Source organism: Adiantum capillus-veneris, chromosome 1 (genome assembly GCF_014529385.1).
Source record: "Adiantum capillus-veneris isolate H3 chromosome 1, ASM1452938v2, whole genome shotgun sequence".
In the NCBI taxonomy this organism is placed as follows: domain Eukaryota; kingdom Viridiplantae; phylum Streptophyta; class Polypodiopsida; order Polypodiales; family Pteridaceae; genus Adiantum; species Adiantum capillus-veneris.
The window spans coordinates 166,812,620-166,837,678 of NC_140931.1; the positions used below are offsets into that span (position 1 = coordinate 166,812,620).

The 25,059-nt window shown below is 49.5% G+C and overlaps 1 protein-coding gene across 2 annotated transcripts in view; it reads left to right on the forward strand.

Moving 5' to 3' along the window:
* The window catches only part of LOC147465968 (uncharacterized), an 88,454-nt gene that overhangs the window by 23,836 nt on the left and 39,559 nt on the right, over nt 1–25,059 (forward strand). For both annotated transcript variants that reach the window (XM_086513160.1, XM_086513151.1), the window contains exon 4: nt 22,509–23,019. In XM_086513160.1, the coding sequence (XP_086369286.1) occupies nt 22,509–23,019 (511 nt within the window). The remainder of the gene's footprint in view (nt 1–22,508; nt 23,020–25,059) is intronic.

The window sequence follows — 25,059 nt, forward strand, 5'->3', positions numbered from 1 at the left end:
TGGCGGCTTCTGGAGAGTTTGCTACTTCCAGCTGAAGAGGGGGCGCCCAATTTGAGAGAGGAGGCTGATTTTTGATCATAAGTGGCCTACAGTGTGTGTGTGAGAAGTGGGTGCAGGTTTACAGCTTTAATGGAAAGCTTGCCTTCTCCTCTGTCTCATGTAGCGCGATGACTTGCTCTCGTGCATCTCTCTCTCCCCTTTGGCACATATGGTAATGCCCCACTAGTTGGGCTACTCAGATGAACATGTACAGTTCTGGGGGTTTATGCGCGTTTTCCAAGGCAAGTGTCACCAGGAGGTGTATTTTTCCTGTTGCCTTCCGTAAATAAGTATTAGATATATTTATTTTATTTTTACTTGTTTGTCCCAAAACCCTTGAAAAGGTGCAAGTGGACATTGCATGGCCAGTGTGAAACAGCTGCAGCCAAATGGGTTTCTCACATCGGGGATCTAGGTCGGTCAGACAGGGACTGCCCGGGCCAGTTAGCACTGAATTCTGATGAGTATGGAAGCTCGTGTGCGCCAAACTGGAATTTGGGCCACTCGTCAAGTCATTGCAACTTTATAAGTTGAAAGGGGCCAGTAAATTAACCCACATTGTAGATGTTGGTCAAATGGTAGTCTTCAATGATGGTCAGGAGAACGATAGGGACGCCATGGAAGCATCTCCTAAAATTTAGGGAACTCCTATTTTTGACCGGAAAATGTGTTCGCATCATTAGCTCTGGAATGACAAGGGGAACATTTTATTGCGCTGCTGCCAAGTCAACTGACGCACCAGTTGAGATATTTTTAGCAGGGAAAGCCCAAACTCGGAAACTTGGCGACGTGTCAGCCTGTGAGCGATTCTGCCACTCTGGGAGGCAAAAACGAGCTGCATATCAACAAAGGGGGCGCCATTTTCAGCCTCAGGTGGATGCTTACCTTGCCCTCTATGCACAGTATGGTGACGGGAGTGATGCCCCGCACGCTACATACTGCTCTCTTTCTCCCCTACGTACAGTATGTTATGCCCCACTAGTGGGCTTCTCATTTGACCTATGTACAATTCTGGGGGTTTATGCGCGTTTGCCAAGGCAAGAGCCTTCTGAACAGGAACCGGATTAGCTAATTGCTAATCCCCCACACGTACGCACAGTTCCATCACGAAAGATTGCGAGTTTGGAGAGTTTTCTCGCATGAAAACTCGTCCAATTCACAGGGGAACTGTCCCATTGCGTGCGGGAGCCCTTGGGACACGCGTAGGCGTGTTCGCTCCGCTAAAAACGATCCGAAACAGGGAATTACAGCCTGCTGTGTTTTTCTGCAGGTTTAGGGTTTCGCACCTAAACTGCAAGGGAACATCGGGGGAGCCTTGGGATGCGTGTACAGGCTTTTGGGCTCCCGGCAGTGAAAAACAGAGAATTACAGCCCGCTGAATTTTTGTGACAGCTCACCAGAAAGCTTCCAGATATCGAGGGAATCCGTCCTAGACAGGTGTTTTTGACCTACAGGGGTTTTTGCGCCGTTATGCTGTCGAAATCCGGTCGAAAACCTGCGTTTTCAGCCCTCGCCAGGTTTGGACAGCTTTGTGAAAGCTTGTGCTAAGTGGTCGGATCGTCTACCTTAATTTGAATAAAGAAATACCGAAAGGGGCACCAGTCTTTGGGGCCTACAGGGTGTCGGTCTCGTGTGCGCAGTGACATTCTAGTCGCTGGACGCAATTGTGTTCTCTTTCCTTCTCAGTGCTCTGTGTAAAGTTAACAGGTAATTGAAATAGTACCGCCCTCTACGTTGTACGGGCCGGTTATATGATGGTAGAGCCTTCTGAACAGGAACCGGATTAGCTAATTGCTAATCCCCCACAGGTATGCACAGTTCCATCGCAAAAGATTGCGAGTTCGGAGAGTTTTCTCACGTGAAAACTCGTCCAATTCACAGGGGAACTGTCCCATTGTGTGCGGGAGCCCTTGGGACACGCGTAGGCGTGTTCGCTCCGCTAAAACGATCCGAAACAGCGAATTACAGCCTGCTGTGTTTTCCTGCAGGTTTAGGGTTTCGCACCTAAACTGTAAGGGAACCCCGGGGGAGCCTCGTGAGAGCCTTGGGATGCGTGTACAGGCTTTTGGGCACCCGACAGTGAAAAACAGGGAATTACAGCCCGCTGAATTTCTGTGACAGCTCACCAGAAAGCTTCCAGATAGCGAGGGAATCCGTCCTAGACAGGTGCTTTTGACCTACAGGGGTTTTTGCGTCGTTATGCTACCAAAATCAGGTCGAAAACCTGCGTTTTCAGCCCTCGCCAGGTTTGGACAGCTTTGTGAAAGCTTGTGCGAAGTGGTCGGATCGTCTACCTTAATTTCAATAAAGAAATACCGAAAGGGGCGCCAGTCTTTGGGGCCTACAGGGTGTAGGTCTCGTGTGCGTAGGGGCATTCTAGTCGCTGGACGCAACTGTGTTCTCTTTCCTTCTCAGTGCTCTGTGTAAAGTTAACAGGTAATTGAAATAGTACCGCCCTCTACGTTGTACAGGCCGGTTATAGCTGCCATGCCAGAGTTTGTATCAGTCTTTGAGATAGTCGAGTCATATGTAATGGTCTGCTGTTGTGTCTTTGTGAGCTCTGTTGATGTCTATTGTTTCCTTTCTGTTCAGTTTGTTTGAGTGAGATTGTCACGCACATTGCACTAAGGACCACCCACTGTAGAGAGCACGACACATTATCTGCGCTACAGCAAGAAGCACAGGGATCAAGTCGAGATGCCCATATGGACATCTCCCTCCATCACATCCATGTCAGAACCCATCCGCTAAGTCAAAGCAGGAAACTTGTCCATAAAATCTGCCTGAGAGGTGGAAGCCTCACCCAAAAGTACATCCTTATAAGAGTGCATCGCTTTTTCCCAAGCATCAATCAACGTGCGATTGTCATTGCAGGGAAGCTGCTTAAACGATACATTCTTATTGGCGTTAACCAGAGGAACATAATTTCTTTTTCCGAGAAGATCCTTCTATTAGTTAATGAAACTGCCCATAGGGGGTTGTACAACCTCCTCTACAAGAGAGGACTACAACAATCATGATGGGGAGACTCTCCCAATGAAAAAACAACATATGTACAATGAGGCTAGATCAGGGGATGGGAGGAGGGAAGAGCCACATAGGTGGACGGTATTGCCATTTGAGCACACCCTGGACCATGGTGAAAAATTGCCCAGGACACCAAAGTCGAAGGAAAGCCTCTCTGCGCTCCCGCATGAGGTCGGAATTTCCCTGGAGTCTCTCGAACTTTCCTCTGAGAGTATGAACCAACTCAAGCCAAAGATCTCGAACAGTCTCTGCTGGTGGTACAGGGCGAGCCTCGAAGATGCGGAAGCAATGGGCCCGCCAGATGAACCAGAGTGTCAAGCCACTGATGAGCTCCCAACACATCTCTCTCTCATTGCACCACTCCTGTGGAGTAAGCTCTGTGGCAGGCTGGAGTGTAGGTTGCCCCCCCATGCATCACTATCATCCTGTTGGTGGATGATAGCTCAAACTGAAGTGCCGGGCCCGTGAGAGTGGACCAAGCAGCTGCCCCCCAAGTGTACTGCCGAGCCGTGGAAAGAGCGGGCATCAGCCGAAGAACACGAAGCCACACCTGCTGTGCCAAGGGACAGTCCCAAAGACAGTGACGTTGACTCTCCACAAAGATGGTCACAAGCTGTGCATGCGGACGAGAGGCCACTATGCACCAGCCAGCTCCCAACTGCTGTAGCTCTTTGTGCGACCAACCACTGAAACAAAGTGACTCACCTCGGCAGTCTTGAGTCCCACAACCTCTCCCAAAAAGCTTCCAAGAACTCAGCTGTGAGACCCTCCTCCTTCCAATGAGGTGTTGCAGCAGAGCGAGCCTCTCTCTGTGCTGCCAGTATGCGACATCCCAATCGAACAGTGTACTGAAAGAAACGGACACCTGGGTGGTCTGCAGAAGAGAAGGGGTCCCTCTAAAGCCACTCTCCAGGATCCCACTGTACTTGTGCCAGTGGACAACACTCCCAAGCCCACAGTCTCCAATGTCCAGTCGCAAGAGTAGCTGGGTAGGGATCGATGACACAAGTCCTTCCACAGATGCCCACCACTCGGATCCTCTGAAAACAGTACTCTGCCACCTGCGGGGCCTCTACTGCAACTCACTGTCAGCGTCCCTCACCATGTAGCTTGGAAAACAGGGAGGGAACAGTCTCTGAGCAAGCCCGAACAGAGATGAGAACCTCCAGTCGCGTGAAGGCTCCCATCCATCTGGGCGTTGCTTACTGGAGAGGCGTGATCCACTCAGCTGGTACTGCCTCTGAGATGTCCTGGCACATGCTCTGCACCCCTCTCATGCCCTATAGCTGAAAGCCCTGTAGCTCCTCTGACAAGCCTGAAAATTGTAACCAGTCACCTAAAGAGTGTGTTGGACCCGCTGCCATGAAACCCAAGAAACATGAGGCCGTCTACCAACCAAGTGACCTCTCTGAGTGCTAACCATGGGGTTCCAAACAAGGGGCTGTCGCGCTCCTCCGTGCAAGTAGGCTGACGCTGCTCCAAGCCTCGCCGCAAGTGCTCCCAAGATCGAAGCAACCCCACAGCGAAGCGATCCTCCAGTTTCCTGCTCAAACCAACTCTACGCATCTCTGTGAAGATCCATCTGGTTGAAGGTTGCCAGGGGCCTCCTGCCTGAGGCACCCTAGCATGAAGCCGCTGTAACAAGAACTCCTTCCAGGGCTCCTCACCTGGAAGAAGACCTCGGACGATGAACTTCCCAAGAAGGGCTCTGCTCTGCTGTGCTGGGTCTATGATCCCAAGCCCTCCCTGGGAACAAGGAAGAATGATGACTTACCAAGCCACTTTGGCCTGGGCTGTCAGAGTGTCTCGCCCTGACCAAAGGAAATTCCTGATCAGCCGCTCTACCTGGCTGATATAAGAACTCGAGAAGATCCAGCAAGAAGTGATGTACCACATAGTAGCCAACAACACTTGGTTGGCCACTACAACTCTGCCAGCCAAAGAAAGTCGTGCGGAGCTCCAATGTAACAACTTCCTCCTGATAGACAGGAGGAGGGGAGCAATCTGCTGCTCGGGAGACAAGTCCAAACCAATCTGACAGCCCAAGTACCGAACTGCAGTCCTTGGGGGAATCCACCTGAAACCCTCGCCTGGCATCCAGTCGGGACCAGAGGAACATAATTACGGGATGAAGGTGAAGTATGAATTTTCATTGTCTTTTTAGGCACAACCCATGAGCCAACATCACTCGACCTAGCATTTTTGCCTTTCCCTGCAGTTACATTTCCAACATCAGCAAACTGCGGGATTTTTGTTTTTCCCTTTATCTGCATTGGGAGTCACCTTCATAGCAGGGACTCCATTCAATTTAGCTTCACCAATAGATTTGCCTATAGGGGCAGGGGTAGAGGAAGGAACAGCCGAAAGAGGGGGCTGCAAAATTGGTTCAGGACATTTTTTTTTTCCGAGAAAAAGATCCTTCTATTAGTTAATGAAAACTGCCCATAGGGCTACATCCACCTCTGCAGGAGAGGGCTACAACAAGCATGATGGGGAGACTCTCCCAATGAAAAAACAGCATATATACAACGAGGCTAAATCAAGAGATGGGAGGAGGGAAGAGCCACACATGTGGACAGTAGTGCCATCTGAGCACCCCCTGGACAATGGTGTAGAAAGGCCCAGGGCGCCAGAGTCGAAGGAAAGCCTCGCGGCGCTCCCGCATGCGGTCGGAGCTGCCCTGTAGTCCCTCAAGCTCTCCTCTGAGAGTGTGGATCAGCTCTAACCAAAAGTCACGAACAGTCTCTGCTGGTGGCACAAGGCGAGCCTCAAAGATGCGGAAACAGCGGGCCCGCCAGATGAAACAGAGAGCTAGGCCGCTGATGAGCTCCCAACACTCCTCTCTCTCACTGCACCACTCCTGTGGAGTAAGATCTGAACTAGGCTGGAGTGTAGGTCGCCCTCCCCTGCATCACTATCATCCTGCTGGTGAAAGATAGCTCAAACTGAAGTGTCGGGCGCGTGAGGGTGGACCAAGCCGCTGCCCCCCAAGTGTACTGTCGAGCCGTGGAGAGGGCAGGCATCAGCCGAAGAACTCGTAGCCACACCTGCTGGGCTGAGGGACAGTCCCAAAGACAGTGACGCTGACTCTCCACCAACTGGTCACAGGCTGCACATGCGGCCGAGAGACCACTATGCACAAGCCAGCTCCCTACTGCTGTGGCTCTGTGTGCAACCAGCCACTAGAACAAAGTGACGCGCCTCGGCTGTCTGGAGTCCCACATCCTCTGCCAAAAAGCTGCCAAGAACTAGACTGTAAGGCCCTCCTCCTGCCAATGACGTGCTGCAGTGGGGCGGGCCTCTCTCTGTGCTGCAAGTATATGACGTCCAAGCCGAACAGTGTATTGAAAGTAGGGGACTCCTGGGCGGTCTGCAGAAGAGAAGGGGTCCCTCCATAGCCACTCACCAGGATCCCACTGTACTTGTGCCAGTGGATAGCACTCCCAAGCCCATAGCCTCCAGTGTCCTGTCTCAAGAGCTGCTGGGTCAGGGTCTATGACGCAAGTCCTCCCACAAATGCCCACAACTCGGATCCTCTGGAAACAACACTCTGCTACCTGCGGGGCCTCTACTGCAACTCACTGTAATCGTCCCCCACCTTGAAGCTCGAAGAACAGGGCTGGGACAGTCTTTGAGCAAGCCCTGACTGAAATGAGAATCTCCAGTCGTGTGAAGGCTCCCATCCACTAGGGTGCTACTGGCTCGAGAGGCGTGAGCCACTCAGCTGGAACTGACTCTAAGATGTCCTGACACATGCTCTGCACCCCTCTCATGCCCTGTAGCTGGACAGCCTGCACCTCCTCTGACAAACCTGTGAACTCTAGCCAGTCACCTAGAGAGCGCGCTGGACCTGCTGCCATGGGACCCCAAGAAACATGAGGCCGACTCCCAACCAAGTCGCCTCTCTGAGTGCTAACCATGGGGTTCCAGACGAGGGGCTGCCGTAGGCGCTCCTCCGTGCACGTCGGCTGTCTCTGCTCTAGGCCATGCCGTAAGAGCTCCCAAGATCGAAGCAAACTCGCAGCGAATCGGTGCTCCAGTCTCCTGCTCAAACCAACTCGGCGCAACTCTGTAAAGATCCATCTTGTCGAAGGTTGCCAAGGGCCTCCTGACTGAGGCACCATGGCACGAAGCCTTTGCAGTAAGAACTCCTGCCAGGGCTCCTTGCCTGGAAGAAGTCCTCTGACGACGAAGGGCTCTGCTCTGCTGTACTGGATCAATGATCCCAAGCCCTCCCTGAGAACAAGGAAGTGTGATGACCGACCGAGCCACCTTGGCTCGGGCAATCTGAGTGTCGCGACCTGACCAAAGGAAGTTCCTGATCAGCCTCTCTACCTGGCTGATACAAGAACTCGAGAAGATCCAACAAGAAGTGATGTTCCACATAGTCGCCAACAACACCTGGTTGGCAAGTACTACTCTACCAGCCAGCGAAAGTCGTGCTGAGCTCCAATGTAACAGCTTTCTCCTGATGGAAAGGAGAAGAGGAGCAATCTGCTGCTCGGGGGACAAGTCCAAACCAACCTGACAACCCAAGTACCGAACTGTAGTCCCTGGAGGAATCCACCTGAAACCCTCTCCTGGCATCCAATCTGGCACAGGAGCACTGCCAACCGAGAAAGCCACTGTCTTTCTCCAGTTGATCAGTGCGTCCGATGCACAGCAGAAGGTCTCCAAAGCCTGCTCACATCTGTGTAAATTGGCCTCCTGGCCCTCTAAGTACAAGGCTGAGTCGTCGGCAAACTCAGCGTCCAGAAGCTCATCTCCCCGTATAGGGAGTGCTAAGCCCCTCCGACCAACCTGCTGTGACACCAAAAATCTGCTCATCGCCTCCGCATAGAACAGAAAGAGAAAGGGGGCAAGAGGACAACCCTGTCTGACCGATTGTGTGAGCATGAAGCGCTCACCTCTGCCTCCTGCCAAAAGCACCTGACTGTGAGCCTGAAACCGGCCCGTAGGGCGGTAGGCGTTGGCTTTCACCCGAAATTCTTTACTTTAAACACACACACAGAGCACTTTGCAAAGAGAACCTGCGACGGGAGTTAACACTTGAATACACACACGGCTCGGAAGCTAGAATGCTCCGAGTAGACGCCGACAACCTATAGGCCCCAAAATTGGTGCCCCTTTCGGTATTTCTTTATTCTTTAGGAGGGTAAATTACAAGGTAAGGTCCTGGGAATCCTTCACGTGTATCCACCTAGATACCATTTGATTTGGCCAAATTTCGGTAGCATAACAGCCCCAAAACTTGCGCAAAACCAATTCCCCTGCTGGAACTCGCTTGCACTGGCGTATACCCTCTGATTCCTGTCCAAAAACAGTAAATTCAGCACGCTGTATTTACTGGTTTTTGCCCTGTTTTCAGCCCCAAACAGTCCCCTAACTGTCCTCTGCCAGTGGGGCACGATTCCCAATGGTCCTGGCGTCCGTATGGCTGAAAAACAGTGAATTTACAGCGCATACACAGCGCTGATTTTGCACCTGTACGGTGAGGTTATGACCCTCACCAGTGCCTGCTTTGGAGCAGCAGTTAGCTACCCCTGTTCCTGCTCAAGGAGGCTCTTGCCTCAGCACAAAAGCATGAACCCACACAACTGTACATCAGTCAAATGAGTAGCCCTCTTGTGGGGCATCACATAACTGCACGTAGGGGAAAGAGAGAGCAGTGTGTAGTGTGCAGGGCATCACTCCTAGCACCACACTGTACATGAGAGGGAAAGAAAGCACTCCATAGCTTTTAACCTGTGACAGGTTGCAAATGAGGCCTCTCCCAGCTTAAAAATCAGCGCCCATTTTTCTGCAAGAGGAAAGTTCACGAAAATGTGACACTTGGCGCATTTTCAAGCATTTTCCCGTTTCGGGTTTGTCGCTTAAAAATATTCTGACCGGTTGCCTAGTTGACTTCGCGGCAGAGTTATAAAATGTTCCCCTAGTCATACCGGAGGTAATGACGCGAACACATTTCACGGCCCAAAATAGCAGTTCCCTAAATTTTAGGAGATGCTTCCGTTGGGCTCCCACTGGTCTTCTGACCATCTATCCTCATTGGGACCGCATCCAAAAATGCAATGTGGCCCAACTATCGGATACTTTTTGTTGGTAGTCCCACCTTGACTTTACGCCTTAATTGAGTTCACTTCCTAGTATCCACCAACTTGCTAAGTGCGACGGGGGGACCTATATGATCTTGCTCTGAGCCTAGACATCCTCTTACCATACGAATTCCAGTGCCGACCACTTCCCGTCTGCGGGTGAATCTACCGTTCACATTGGCCATACAATGTCCGACCGTTTGCTACTTCAAAAAGAGGGTCTTAAACAAATAAAATAAACCCCATTGGAAAGAAACCAACAACCAAGGTTAGCAGTTGCCACATCTCTGTGACATGGTTAATAACTGCCACGTCCTCGTGACATACCCCCCTCTTGAAATCGCAAACGTCCTCGATTGCATACCATAAATACACGCCACTGATGATCTTGTGCTATCAACACTCTTTTATCATCGCATGTATCCGCAAGAAAGGTCGTAACATACATAGATACAAATGACTTAATGAGGCCTTCATACTTTTGCCATTTCTATCTATGGCACTGAATTCATATGTACATTTGATGTACTAGCTCTATCATTACCCCTCCTTTGCACACGTTGGGTTGGGGCATAAGTAGGCTGTAACCCAAAGGCTTCAAGGTAAAGCTGCACTTTTCTGTCCTTATGTGCCAAAACTTGCTCAGGTACCAGGATCTCATCAAGTTCCTCAACTTCTGGCTGATCCTCAACTGGCATATCTTCTGGCACATCACCCACGAAGGGTCTTAGAAGACTCACGTGAAACGCATTATGAATCTTCCACGCATCAGGCAATTTCAGCCTGTAAGCCACATCGCTGATCTTGTCAAGCACTTGAAAAGGCCCATAGTAACGCATGCTGAGCTTAGGAAACAGCCGTTCGTTGCCCTTCATCTTCTTTAACCTTGCCTTTTCGAACCTTAAGAGAACCCAATCACCAGGTGATAGTAGCAATTCACAACGGTGACGATCAGCAGCCTTTTTCTGTTTTGCCTGAGTCTTCTCCAAGGCAACTTTAATCTTCTTATACATCTCATCCATGTTCTCAACATATCGATCTGCCTCAAAGATCTTGTCCTTTGTGTGCAAAATGGGAGGAACCTTTTTGCCGCCTTCAACAATTTCAAAAGGTGCTTTGCCAGTAGACGAATGCACCGTATTATTGTACGCATACTCAAGCATAGGCAAATACTGTTCCCACTTGCCCTTATTATCTGACACATAGCATTTCAGCAGATCTAAAACAGTAGAATTGGCCTCTTCTGACTGTCCATCAGTTTGTGGATGAAACGAAGACGAGAACTTGAGCGTAGTACCCATGTTCTCAAACAATCCTCTCCAGAACAAACTGGTCATGCGAGGATCACGATCACTGATAATCGATTGTGGCACACCATGGTACTTAAACACATTGTACATGAACAAGCGTGCCATCTGATCAGATTTTATCTTCTTCCTGACAGGGATAAAATGGGCTTGCTTGCTGAACTTGCAGATAATGGTCCATATACCATCATTCCCTATTGGCGTCCTTGGAAGATCAAAGATAAAGTCCATAGCAATGCTTTCCCATGGCTTATCCGGAATCGGCAGTGGTTGTAACAACCCTGGTGCCTTTTGCCTGTCAAACTTGACCTTTTGGCAAACTATGCATGCTCGCACAAAGGCATCCACATCTCTCCTCAAGGTAGGCCAATAGAAGAACGTCTCTACCGCTTTAACTGTTGCATCAATGCCACGATGCCCTGCATACGGTGGGACATGACTCTCTTCCATGACCTTATATGTCGTAGTGGCCTAGTGACACAAAGTCTGCCATGCATCATCATAAAGCCATCTCTGAGGAGGTAGTGCTCGTGATGTTGCCCCTCTTGTAACTGTTCAAAGATCCTTGCAAAATCTTCATCAGCAGTATACTGTTCCTTCATGTCATCTAACTCATGATGATAAGGAATTGACACAGCTGAAATTTGTGGCTTTCTTGATAACGCATCAGCCACAACATTCTTCTTGCCTTCCACATGCATAATCTGGAAGTGGAACATGGAAAGAATGTTTGCCCATCGCATATGCTTTTCGGATAACTTTGACTGTGTCAAGAAGTATCGCAAGGTCTGATGATCTGTTTGGACAACAAAATCAGCACCTAAGAGGTAGTGCTTCCAGCTAGAAAGCCCATGAATCACGGCCAAGAGCTCTTTCTCATAGACTTGCATAGTCCTCTCTGGCCCTTGCAAAATTCGGCTTTCATAGGCTACTACCCGTCCATCTTGCATTAGCACTGCTCCGATGCTACTGCCACACGCGTCACACTGGACCACAAATGACTTCCTGAGATCTGGCAAAACAATAACTGGATCTGAAGTCAACTTTTCCTTTAAGAGACTAAAAGCTGAAATCTCTTTTTGGGTCCATCTGAAAGTGACCTCTTTCTTTTGCAATGCGTGAAGAGGCGATGCTATCTCTGCAAAATTTCTGATAAACCTTCTATAGTAGGAACACAATCCCAAGAAGCTTCTGACATCGTGCACAGTCTTCAAGTCTGGCCATGTCTTGATAGCTTCGACCTTTGCGGGATCCATTCTAACACCATCCTTTGAGACTATGTGGCCCAGAAAGTGGATCTCTTCGAGGAAGAATTCACTTTTCTTAGGATTGACAAGTAACCTGTGACTGTGCAGCTCTTCGAACACAATGGTCAAGTGATGCCTATGCTCCTCTTTATTCTTCGAATACACTATCATGTCATCGAAGAACGTTCCAACAAACTGTTGATGCGAGCGGAAAATCCGGTCCATCATTCTGTTGAACGTGGCAGGAGCATTTGTTAGCCCAAACGGCATCACTAGAAACTCATAAAGACCAAATGTCGTTCTAAACGCAGTCTTGTGCACATCCTCTGGGCTTATACGAATCTGATGGTACCCACTCTTAAGGTCTATCCTGCTGAAAATTGCAGCACCCTCTAAACGATCGAGAATATCATCAATGCGAGGAATAGGAAACCTATTCTTGATGGTATTCTTATTCAACGCACGGTAATCAATACACATGCGCCATGAGCCATCCTTCTTCTGCACTAGGAGCACTGGGGAGCAAAAGGGTGAAGAACTAGGCTGAATCAGCCCCTTCTCTAATAACTCCTCAACCTGGCCCATAATCTCTTTCTGTTGCGCCGCACTAACCCTGTAGGGAGGTCTATTTGGTGGGCTACACCCTGGCACCAAATCTATCCGATGGTCCTCAGGTCTCTCTGGCGGCAATTGCGACGGTAATGAATCAGAAAAACAGCCACTAAACTTTTGCAAAAATGCTGACCTTTCTTTATCTAACACAGATAAATTTGACTGATCATTATCTGAGACATCATGTGCAAAAATCAGGTACACAGAAAGATGATTCTTTATTACAGAAGTGATAGCAGAAGCAGATACAATAGGGACTGACTCTCCTTTAAGCTTTACATCCAAGATGTGAGTTTTGCCCCTATGCTGTACAGTGATCTTTTTGTTGTAGGCATCCAAGACTCCATGCACTCGGAACATCCACGGGATCCCCAACAAGGCGTCACAACCTTCCAGCGGCATGATGTAAAACTCTTCAGTGTCCACATACGACTGAATATGCAGACGCAGTTTTCCAATGATGGGAGTAACACACTCTGAGTGGCCAGGACATGCCAACCCTGCCTCTGCGGTGTACCCCATCTCTTCAGCTCTGATGCCCAGCTTCATAGCTAACTCTGGTGAGATAAAGTTGGCTTTGGCACCTGGATCAAAGAAGATGAGTGCCGTCTGATCCCTAACTTTACCCCATGCCCTGCATAACGCACTGGCATCTGTGCTAGGCCTGTCACCCACCATGTCTGGCACTAAACCTGCCGTGGGTTTAGGCTTCTTGCCTTTCTGGTCTTCTTTATCCTCTGAGTCAGCTGGCCTTTTCCTTTGTGGACAATTGATAGAAATATGACCAGGCTGCTCGCATATAAAGCATTTGTTCTCAGCCATTAGGACCTTCTTTTCCTCGAGCGACTTGCGCACAAAAGGCTTCCTTTTCTGTTTCTTTGCCTGCGCTCCAGAAGTCCCAGCTGAATCCTTGTCTTTGGTGGCCTGTTCTGACCCCTGTGACGCATCAGGAGCCGTTTTCACAAAGGGCTTCTTCCCTGAATTTTTCTTTTGCTGCCCTCCTTTATCACTGCTCGGAAATCCACTGTCCTCTCCTTTCAACAAGGCAAGACCAGTGTTCGCAACTTCCATAAGCTGAGTAAGGGTAGCCACTCTGTTCTTTATACACTAATCGCGAAGCCCTTTAGGCAGCCCACAACAATACTTCTCTATCTGCTCTGTCAATGGCACAAATCTGTAGGAGGTCACTGAGAGTAATGCTTTACAAAACCTCCTATTGTACTCCAGCAAGCTCTTGCACGAAGCTGCCGTAAGTTGGTGCCAATCTGTCATGACATCGGCTTCAAATTCATTTGATAGCCAAGCAGATGCAAACATTTGCTTGAAGTAAACCCAAGTGGCAGGTGCCTGTCCTTGCATTAACAATGTCGTCCACCATGTAAGCGCATTGTCCTTTAAGAAAGTGGCAGCTTTCCTGACCTTCGAGGCCTCTGTAAAATTCCCTCCCGCATAAGCTGTATCAAACTGTTGGAGGAAAGTGAGTGCCTTTGTCTTATCCTCGAAACCACTGAAGGTACTGAACTTTACCGCTGCACCACCTTCTTTGTAAGCCTTCGGCTTCTCTAGTGCCCCCAAGTTGTCATACGGGATGGTCTGCAACATGGGCACTGAACTAGGCATGATCGGCACGTGTTGGCCATTCACATTTTGCGTAAGAGGTGCGATATCTGGCTGCTGTCCAGAAAAACCAGCCATGCCAAAATGACCCTGTGGCACCCCAAACTGGCCCTGGTTGCCGTGGAAACCTTGCTGCATGCCGATAGTACCATACATGGGGTTTGGCATGATGCCTTGCATATCCCCGAACACTGTTCCTGGCATGTACGGCTGACTTTCAGACGCATAACCAGCCATACTTTGGAACACTGATCCACCCTCGAAATACCCAGGATGTACCGTGGGTGGTGGAAAAACTGAGTGCATAGCCTGGTATCCAGCTCCCTGTCCATTCAAGACAGCATGCTGGCTCTGAAAGGTGGCGGGCTGAACTGGCATAACCTGTGGAATAGGCGTTCTAGCCACCTGTTCAAGCACGGGAGGAACCTGCTTTGGAGCCCCCGACTCCGCAACATGCGAGTGTTCCCTTTCCTCCTGCGCCTCATGAAGTACCTGGGCTTGAGCTTCAACAATCTACGTACGTGGCGTAGGTTGCCTATTTTGCTGTTGCACTGGTGGCGCTTGCAAGAATTCCATAAACATCGGATTCTGCACCAGCTGCGAAAAGACATTCACCGCGGCAACTAACTGAGTCTTAAACGCATCATCCTCAAGTTGCCCTGTCATAAAGCCCTGTACTACTGGAGGGACATTCACGTTGACAGGAGGTACAGACTGACGTGGCCGTGAGCTCTCGCCAATCTCAAAAACCATAGGAATCTCCTGCCTGTCCTTTGGAGAGGAACCCTCTTCCATAATTCCCTTCCCCTTGTCGGCCATAGTGTAATCCCCGCGTTCTTGCACTGTGCGTCTTTACCTTGAACAATCCAGGCTCACTCTTTGAGGAAAAAGTGATTGATATCCCGGCAATGGAACCATGAAACCGGCCCGTAGGGCGGTAGGCGTTGGCTTTCACCCGAAATTCTTTACTTTAAACACACACACAGAGCACTTTGCAAAGAGAACCTGCGACGGGAGTTACCACTTGAATACACACACGGCTCGGAAGCTAGAATGCTCCGAGCAGACACCGACAACCTGTAGAACCCAAAATTGGCGCCCCTTTCGGTATTTCTTTATTCTTTAGGAGGGTAAATTACAAGGTAAGGTCCTGGGAATCCTTCACGTGTATCCACCTAGATACCATTTGATTTGGCCAAATTTCGGCAGCATAACAGCCCCAAAACTTGCGCGAAACCAATTCCCCTGCTGGAACTCGCTTGCACTGGCGTATACCCTCTGATTCCTGTCCAAAAACAGTAAATTCAGCACGCTGTATTTACTGGTTTTTGCCCTGTTTTCAGTCCCAAACAGTCCCCTAACTGTCCTCTGCCAGTGGGGCACGATTCCCAATGGTCCTGGCGTCCGTATGGCTGAAAAACAGTGAATTTACAGCGCATACACAGCGCTGATTTTGCACCTGTACGGTGAGGTTATGACCCTCACCAGTGCCTGCTTTGGAGCAGCAGTTAGCTACCCCTGTTCCTGCTCAAGGAGGCTCTTGCCTCAGCACAAAAGCATGAACCCACACAACTGTACATCAGTCAAATGAGTAGCCCTCTTGTGGGGCATCACATAACTGCACGTAGGGGAAAGAGAGAGCAGTGTGTAGTGTGCAGGGCATCACTCCTAGCACCACACTGTACATGAGAGGGAAAGAAAGCACTCCATAGCTTTTAACCTGTGACAGGTTGCAAATGAGGCCTCTCCCAGCTTAAAAATCAGCGCCCATTTTTCTGCAAGAGGAAAGTTCACGAAAATGTGACACTTGGCGCATTTTCAAGCATTTTCCCGTTTCGGGTTTGTCGCTTAAAAATATTCTGACCGGTTGCCTAGTTGACTTCGCGGCAGAGTTATAAAATGTTCCCCTAGTCATACCGGAGGTAATGACGCGAACACATTTCACGGCCCAAAATAGCAGTTCCCTAAATTTTAGGAGATGCTTCCGTTGGGCTCCCACTGGTCTTCTGACCATCTATCCTCATTGGGACCGCATCCAAAAATGCAATGTGGCCCAACTATCGGATACTTTTTGTTGGTAGTCCCACCTTGACTTTACGCCTTAATTGAGTTCACTTCCTAGTATCCACCAACTTGCTAAGTGCGACGGGGGGACCTATATGATCTTGCTCTGAGCCTAGACATCCTCTTACCATACGAATTCCAGTGCCGACCACTTCCCGTCTGCGGGTGAATCTACCGTTCACATTGGCCATACAATGTCCGACCGTTTGCTACTTCAAAAAGAGGGTCTTAAACAAATAAAATAAACCCCATTGGAAAGAAACCAACAACCAAGGTTAGCAGTTGCCACATCTCTGTGACATGGTTAATAACTGCCACGTCCTCGTGACATACCCCCCTCTTGAAATCGCAAACGTCCTCGATTGCATACCATAAATACACGCCACTGATGATCTTGTGCTATCAACACTCTTTTATCATCGCATGTATCCGCAAGAAAGGTCGTAACATACATAGATACAAATGACTTAATGAGGCCTTCATACTTTTGCCATTTCTATCTATGGCACTGAATTCATATGTACATTTGATGTACTAGCTCTATCATTACCCCTCCTTTGCACACGTTGGGTTGGGGCATAAGTAGGCTGTAACCCAAAGGCTTCAAGGTAAAGCTGCAATGCATTTGGTGACTCTGACAGTTCATGCTCTTCCATCCACTTTGCATCCATAGGCGGATAGTTCTTGAACTTCACCAAATAGCGTCTTGCAACTTGTCCTTTAACTTTTCTGTCCTTATGTGCCAAAACTTGCTCAGGTACCAGGATCTCATCAAGTTCCTCAACTTCTGGCTGATCCTCAACTGGCATATCTTCTGGCACATCACCCACGAAGGGTCTTAGAAGACTCACGTGGAACGCATTATGAATCTTCCACGCATCAGGCAATTTCAGCCTGTAAGCCACATCGCTGATCTTGTCAAGCACTTGAAAAGGCCCATAGTAACGCATGCTGAGCTTAGGAAACAGCCGTTCGTTGCCCTTCATCTTCTTTAACCTTGCCTTTTTGAACCTTAAGAGAACCCAATCACCAGGTGTGCGTAGCGTGCCCTCTAGAAAGTCCCAGTCAACTCTGTCGTATGCCTTCTCAAAATCGAGAAGAAGAATCACAAGGTCCTCCCCACGGAGTCGTGCCAGGGTAGAAGCCTCCCAGAAAGTGAAGATGTTGTCAAGGATACTGCGTTCCTTGACAAAACCTGTCTGAGTCCCATGTATAAGGCTCTCCAAAAGTGGTTGAATCCTCAAACTCAGAGCCTTGGCAAGAATTTTGTAGGTTGAGTTGAGGATGGTGATGGGGCGCCACTGTCGAATCTCATCCAAGGAGCCACCCTCCTTTGGAATGAGGTAAATCAGGCCCTCACTCATGCTATCCGGCATCACTCCTGTGTGCAGAATGTACTGAAAGGCACTACAAAGATCTGGGCCAAGCAGGTCCCAGTACTCCAAGAAGAAGCTGGGAGTCAGCTCATCCTCACCTGGACAGCTACCACGGGGGAGGGCCCTAAGAGCCATGTGCAGCTCCTCAAGCTGAAGAGGTATCTCTAGCCTCTGGCGCATCTCCTCAGTCACAAGACAAGGCATCTGTGCCCAAACCCGCTCCTTGCATGCATCCTGTCTCTCTGACTGGGGCTCAGCCGACAGTAACTCACGGTAAAAGTCAGTAGCAACTGCACGCATATCCTCGGGCTCACAAACAACTGACCCATCGGGTCTCCTCAACTGATTGACCTTGGCGTGCGAGTGCCGAGGTCCCACTGTCTCAAAGAAAGCACCTATCACTCTGTATCACCCACCTGAGCCCACTGAGATGCCTGTCGGTGAAAGGCAAAGTCATGGCGCCTCTCCTCTATGCAAGCAAGCTCCTGTCGAGCCTGCTGTAACTTCTCCTCCAACCATGGACTGTCTGGATGTTGCTCCTGCATCCTCTGTAGTGAAGCAATGCCTCGTCTGAGACGCTACTCCTCCTCTCTCGCTGCAGCCCGTCGAGCCAGAGACTCCTGGAGAAAAAAGTGTCTAAGTTGAGCTAGGCCTAAGGCCACTGTGTCTGCAGGTAGAGCCTGGCTGTCCATGCCCTCTGTCCAAAGAGCCTCTACCCTCTCTCTGAGTGCTGAGTCCAACAAGACCCGCTCTGGGATGCGAAGCATCGTGCTCCCACTCCTCTGCCTGTCTGCCACTGTGAGGATCATTGGTGCATGGTCCGAGAAGGATGTCCCTGCCAGGATGCCCACTGATCCCCCCAAGTCACTGAAGTGGTCACTAGTGTAGAAGCGATCTATCCGCGATAGATTCACTCCTCCCACTCTGCGGTCCGATCTAGAGAAGGCAAGACTCTCTGGAGGCCTCACAAAGCCAGAATGCTGCCATGTATCCGAGACCCTCAAAGTCATACACAACCTCTCCCAAGCTGCTAACTCGACTCCATGCACAGTAGCATGGCTGCCTCTGATCCTGTTAGAAGGGTCCTCCAACATGTTGAAGTCCCCTCCTACACACCAATGGTCAACCTGTGGCAAAGACTCAACAATCTGTGACCAAAAATTTGCACGAGCACTCGCCACATTGGGTGCATAGATGTTCAGGAAGCCCACAAGGCCACCCTGAACCTGCATAGTAATCCACTGAGCCCTGCCTGGCACAATAATCCCTCTGCCCACAATGGCCTGCTGCAATGAGTCCGCAATAGTCATACATACCCCACCTTGGATGCCTCCAGGTCCAAAAGCAGCTGACCAAAAGGTATCATAACGTCCACGCAAAATCTGACCACATCGCCGAATGCGGCTCTCGGACAAATGGTGCTCCTGAAGCATAAGGAGATCAATCTCTCCTTCCACAAGGCAACGCTGAATCTCCTGACGCAATCGGCCCCGCTGTCGCTGAAACTGGGGCCCACCTAGTCCCTGCACGTTCCACGAGACGATCCTCATGGGGAGCGAGAGAGAACAGATGCTGCCGCAGCAGCAAGACGGGCTATCTTCGAGGCTGGCTTGGATGGGGAGTAATCCGCATCCGAGCGTCCTCTAGATAGGCGAGACTGCAGTGAGTGCCTGGCCCAAGCCCAAGCAGAGCGAGCCGTGCATAAAGCAACCTCCTCTGTCCAGGAGTCCTCATGAATGTATACATAGCAAGGCAAACACTGCGTATCAGCAAAAAAGTACACCACAATGTGCCTACATCCTGCTGAGTCTGAGGGTTTCACCGCAAACTTGGCCAGTGGCCACAAAGTCTGCAGCAAATCTGTAACTCCAAGTTCTCCCATGTGGTGAGAGAACTCGAGAACCTGTGTATGCAACCATCCCACCACTGAGTCGAGGGACCACTCTGTCTCGGTCCTACCACAGAGGGGGAAGGAGAAACCAACTGCTAAGTCCAAGGCCTCTGTCCCCCTAGCGGCGAGGAACAAAGCGTGGACCCTGAAGCAGGCTGCCTCGTGGTCTGCTGCGGAATCGCCGAGAAAGTGAGTGAACCCGTAATCGAAGAAATCCCAGCGGCGTCGGAGGTCAATGCTCGTCAGACCACGAGGGATAGATGCAAGGGAAGATGTCTGAATCTGCAGAGGGGGCCGCAAGAAGGGCTGACCCTCTCTCGCTAGGCGACTCGTGGCAAAGGCGCTGCCAAGAGATCTCCTAGCCGCCGGCGAGGGACCAGTCTCCTGAGTCGACTGTGGTACTGAAGCAGGAGGAGAGGGAGAAGGAGCTGGGGGGGGGGGGGGGGGGGGGGGGGCGGAGGAGAAGAGAAACGGGGTGGGGCGACAGAGACAGGGGGGCGAGGTGGGGAGTGGGCGGGAGCAGAGGGCGGGGGAGGGGATGAGGAGGAGGAGGGGAAATCTGAAGGTGGGGCGGCTGGCGAGGGTGAAGCGGAGGTGGAGGTTGGCGTAGGGGGCTCCTCTTGCTCAAGAGGACCAAAGCGGTTTCCCGTGGGAACCCACTGCTGCTGAGTAGGCACCTGAGGGCCACTCTGAGTGCCAGGCTGTCGCTGTGGCCCCTGGCGTCGACGGCCACGGGCTTGCTGCCACCCCTCCTCCGCTGGAGCCCCAGGCTCGGAGGGTGGCTCTGAATCTGTGCGCTGTGCCGCTGGCTGCGGTTGTGGCCCAGCCTTGGCAGTCTGGGGCTGAGGCTGAGGTGCAGGTCGTGGCCTCCTCCGTGGACAGGCCTTCGCTAGGTGGCCCATCTGTCTGCAAATGAAGCACTGGTTCGGGAGACCCGAGTACTCCACACTTTGTCTAAACCAATCTCCACTCACCCGAGGCAGAAGGATGACCTTTCGGGAGCGTGTGGGTATCTCTGACCAAAACTCGAACTGAAGGGATGCCAGCCGCCTTGGCAGCTACTGATGCTGCCGTACGAGGTGTCTCCAGGACAGTCCCGATGGCGGAGCCAATCCTGGAGAGAAGTGGAAGGTACTCCCTCCATAGACCCGGAAAGCAGACTGAGATGGGGATGTCTGCCTCCTCTGCTAGCACATCCAAAGTCGGGTCAAAACCATGTCGCCACACTGTCGAAAGTGGGCGCGTGATGCTCGGATGGCCAGTGGACTCATAGCTATGACCTTGGAGGCCATCTCGGAAGTCTCGAACTCGATCTGGTAGTACCCCCGTCCGAGAATTGGTTCAGGACATTTAGATTGCATGTGACCAAATCTACCACATCTGAAACAGGAGTCAGCAAATTTGCCCCATTTGAGTTTAAAAGGATGCTTGCCCACCCAAGGATCTCCAGAATCCACCATAATTCTATCCGGGGTATGCTTGTCCGTATCCCAAAGAATGCAAAACCTATTGGTGTTCGCATCCAATTTCGGAGGGTAAATCACCTTGCCAAGCTGTACAACCAACAACAGAAGAAAATGCCTCCATGTGCGAGGGAAATCAACAATTTCCACCCACACAGGACATTTGTGACAAATAAGACTTTGATAGTCCTTCGTAAGTGCCCAGGGCAGAACATGAGTCATCTGTGTGCCAAAAAAGAGGGGAGACATCTCCAGCAAAAGATTTCTAGCCTCAGTATCTGCCAATAAAACCTCATAGAAATCCCGAGCACCAAAATAAACGCCTTTGACAGCCTGGCATTTGAGAAGGAAATCAATCCACTGTCCTACATCCTGCGCAATGGGCATTTTGCCAGGGAAAAACAAGATGACCGCATTTATGGCATATAGCACTACCGGATCCATTAGGTCCTGTACTGGAATTCACACCTCAAGGGTAGGTGCCTGACCATTCCAGGGTTTTCGGGCCTCTTCAAAGTCTTCATACAGACAACTTATGATTTCAAAAGCACTTTCCGAAACACTTTCCATGGCTTTACGACGCTTGAAGACACACGGGAACTCTAACATGCATCAATCGGACCACGACCGAAAATTAAAGCAAAAGATTATTTTTTGTATTTTGTCAATTTATCTGTTTACAGAGACCTCAGAGATATGTACATCTCCCACAAAACACATACATCTGCAAAATAAATATGCTTGGGATACTGTAAGCTGTCCCTATATGTAAATTGCCTGACACTGTTGATGCAGCAGGTCGTACAAAGGTCTGACAGCAACGAGCAGAATCAGGGCGGCGAGGACAGAACACCTGCTGACGAGGCCGAACAGCAGACACGCAGTGCACACCACTCCTCACGCTGAACTGTTCTTCGCGCAAGGCAATTGAACATGCAGGCTGTCTCCACATAGAGCTACTGGCCGCACAGGCTGTCTACGCGCACGTTGCAGATTTGCGCAGCCAGGGTTACAGGGTTGCAGATTCGCTGCGCGTGCTCTCTGGTTCTCTTAACCACCCCCCCCCCCCCCCCCCCCCCCCCCCCCCCCCACACACACACACACACACACACACACACACACACACCAAACACTGGACAAATAGAGTAGCAACCACCACTACAAAGCTCAGCTCATACTCAGACCCGCGGTACTCTCATTGACCGAGCATTGGAGCTAGGGAGATCGAGACGTCCACGATTGAGGAGAGGTGCTTCACACATCGACATAGACTACAAGAGAGGATTCGAGCCATACTATCTTGACATCGAGAGTATAGATGAGGATGGATTCATCACCCATTATATCACCCTTTTGTATTGGGCCATAGCACTTCTAGATTCATTTTTGTTTCTCTTTTTTTGTACATAGACAGGGTCTCAGATTCACCGGTTTGTAATGGATTGGTCTCATAGGTCATTTTGGCCTTTTGAAGAGGTTAATATATCATTTCATTTCATTTCTCTCTCTGTAACTGCACACATGCTACTGTCTGAGAATAAAGGTTAATTCAAACTATACTAAGGTCTTTTACATAAAATGCTGGATGATGTAATGAAATAAGCGAGCAACTTAATCAATGCTTGGAAAAACGCACGCGTTTGTGCTGTGCGGGCGTGCACAAAACTTTCACACACACATAATCGTAATTTTCACTAATATTTGATCATTATTTGCCACACTTTTCAAAAATTACAAATGGAAATGACCTAATTGCTTTCTTTGATGAAGGTATAAGCCTGAGGATTGTGACGTTGATGAGCTTTGGCCTGGTGTTCCTGATTCCGGCTTTCTTTTGACAAGTAAATCCCTTCCGCTAAGCAATGAAGGGAGAAATATCTCAAAGAAGGTGGAGACCCAGGATGCTTTGTTGCTTGTGGAACACATCAAGAAGGATGTACCTTCAGGTGTAGATTCAGAAGGAATAGCAACCAAGAGGGAGGAGGATGAGCAAAGCATACTAGTTGAGATGGACCTTCCCAAAGGGGAGGTTGGCCCTGGTATAAATGAAATGCTATGGGTTTCTAGTGACTGTGAGCTAGAGAAACCTCGGCCTTTAATGGTTGCTGAGAAGATGAGACAAATTTGTGCAAATGCGGTGGAACGTGCACGGCAGAAGTATCGGAGGTCTCAACATACACACGTCTCTCCAAAGGCAAGGCCATTGACTGAGATTCAAGAGAACACTCATAATTCTAGCACGAGGGATGTCAGCCTTGCGTTCCGGAGCCCTAACAGGCAGGTAACCCTGGTCATGGTTTCATGAAGCTAGATGTCAGCAATTACTAAAGTTGATGTTTGAATGTGTTTAAATTATATTTTTGTTCACACTATGCATGTTACTCTCTCACCTCTGCACCTTTTTTCCAGGCAAGAATGACATCTTATGCCTATCAATATGGTTTTTCACTTTCTAAGCTTCTCTTTTCTAATATTCTATAATAAACGACAAAGAAAACCTCATTTGTTTCACGTGCTCTAGATGGATGTATGGATCCAGCAAGATAATCTGCCAAAATGAAGTCCACACTTTTTGCTTTATTAAGGATCAGCCCACTTTTTGCTTTATTAAAGTGGGACTGGATCAGCCTCCTTTGATTATCAATGTCTATGCATTATCAGAGATACATGGATGTACTGTACATTATGGTGCTTTTAAGAGTTTGCAAGTGCTAAGCTGAAGTTGATGCCGTGTTGGTCTTTGGATGCTTTCATCCTCATCTTTCACTCTTACCATGCCGTTTCGAGAACTTTGAGAACTACATTTGCTCCTTTCTTGGTGACCACGATGATTTTGATATTATGATGATGATTGACTTAAACGTCTTGTCCTTGTAAATGCTTTGTTCATGGCTTCGCCTCACACGAACATCAGTCGTTTCTTTTTACTTTTCTTTGTTGTTACGTTTATGTTGAATACATTTGTTTTAGGTGGTCTAGAATTCATTACTTATTCCTTTTCAGTATTTTTCGGAAGGATGGTTTGAAGATAGCACTCCATTTGATTTTACATTCTAATCTTTCTGTAAGATTATGATGTTAAATTGAGGGCCATTTTATGACTGCATCCGGCTCTGTAAGGTAGTGTCTCTCATATTGGGTTCATAGGGCATAAATGCTCTACTCAATCTCCACAGGGATTCTGTAGCAGGGCTATAGTGTCACTTACACAGGACCGACAGTTAGTTACAGTTGGTCTGGAGTTCACATTGAATGGACTCTCACCTAGGAAGTGACACGTGGCAGTGAAACGGGTGGTGGTCTAGTGGACACCGTGGCTAGACCACCACCACCACAATTTGGAGAGAGACTTAGCTGGACTGGGATATTTTGCTAGCCGTTGATGGCTCTTTATCATTGTCTATATGTTTTAGTTGGTTCTAGTTATGAGAGGCATCATTTACTTTCTGTGGTCTAGCGTCTTGAGTTTGGTGTCTTGCGTCCAGCACCGCACATCTGCACTCTCCCTGCACATTGGAGCCTCGACACCCCCATTGTATCTATGAGTCCTAGGCTTGAAGCGAGGGTGCTTCCAGCCAGAGTCTGTACTGGTTACATGTGTTAGTGGAGTTCCATGGTGTTTTGAGTCTATTGTTGTGTCTTTGAGTTGCTTGTTCCATTGTTGTGTCATGTTTTCTTTTTGTTGGAGTGAGGTTTCACGCATATTGCACTAAGGAGCACCCACTTTAGAGACCACGGCACACTTTTCCTGCTACAGTTGTCTACCCCCTTGTCCAAAAGGAGTCCTCATTCTGTGGGCAGGTTTCCCTTCCCTCCTCCACGGTATATCTTCTTCGCAGATCCATGCTTCGCGAGTTCTTTAACTGGTAGCGCTGCCCTTGCTTGCTACAATCGCGTTGCTGACTTCCACAGTGATATGTTTCGTGGCCTCTTCCTCAACTTCTTCGTTCATCCGCTCTATCTTCCTCAACACGGAGCCCGTCAAGACAAATGTTTGCTTGGAGAAGGTTGCCTCCGTGGCTTTGCTCCCACACCGGCTTCTTCACCTAGTGCTGCAGACTCTCTAATGTTTGTTCGGGTTTTCCCTCCAAGTTTGGGTTTGGTTTTTTCTCTTTCATTCTTGTTTTGTTTCTTTTATGATTGGTTTTGCTTCTTCTTCTTGGTCGGTGTGTTTCTCTGTTGTCTTGCCTCTGGGCGTGGCGTGGGTTTGAGTGTGTGCAGGTGTGTGAACACACCTGCAAGTGTGTGCGCGTGGAAGCTTGCCCTTAGGGTTTTTGTGTAAGTGTGTTGCTTGTTGTCCTTTCTAGGCTTGCTTTCGGGG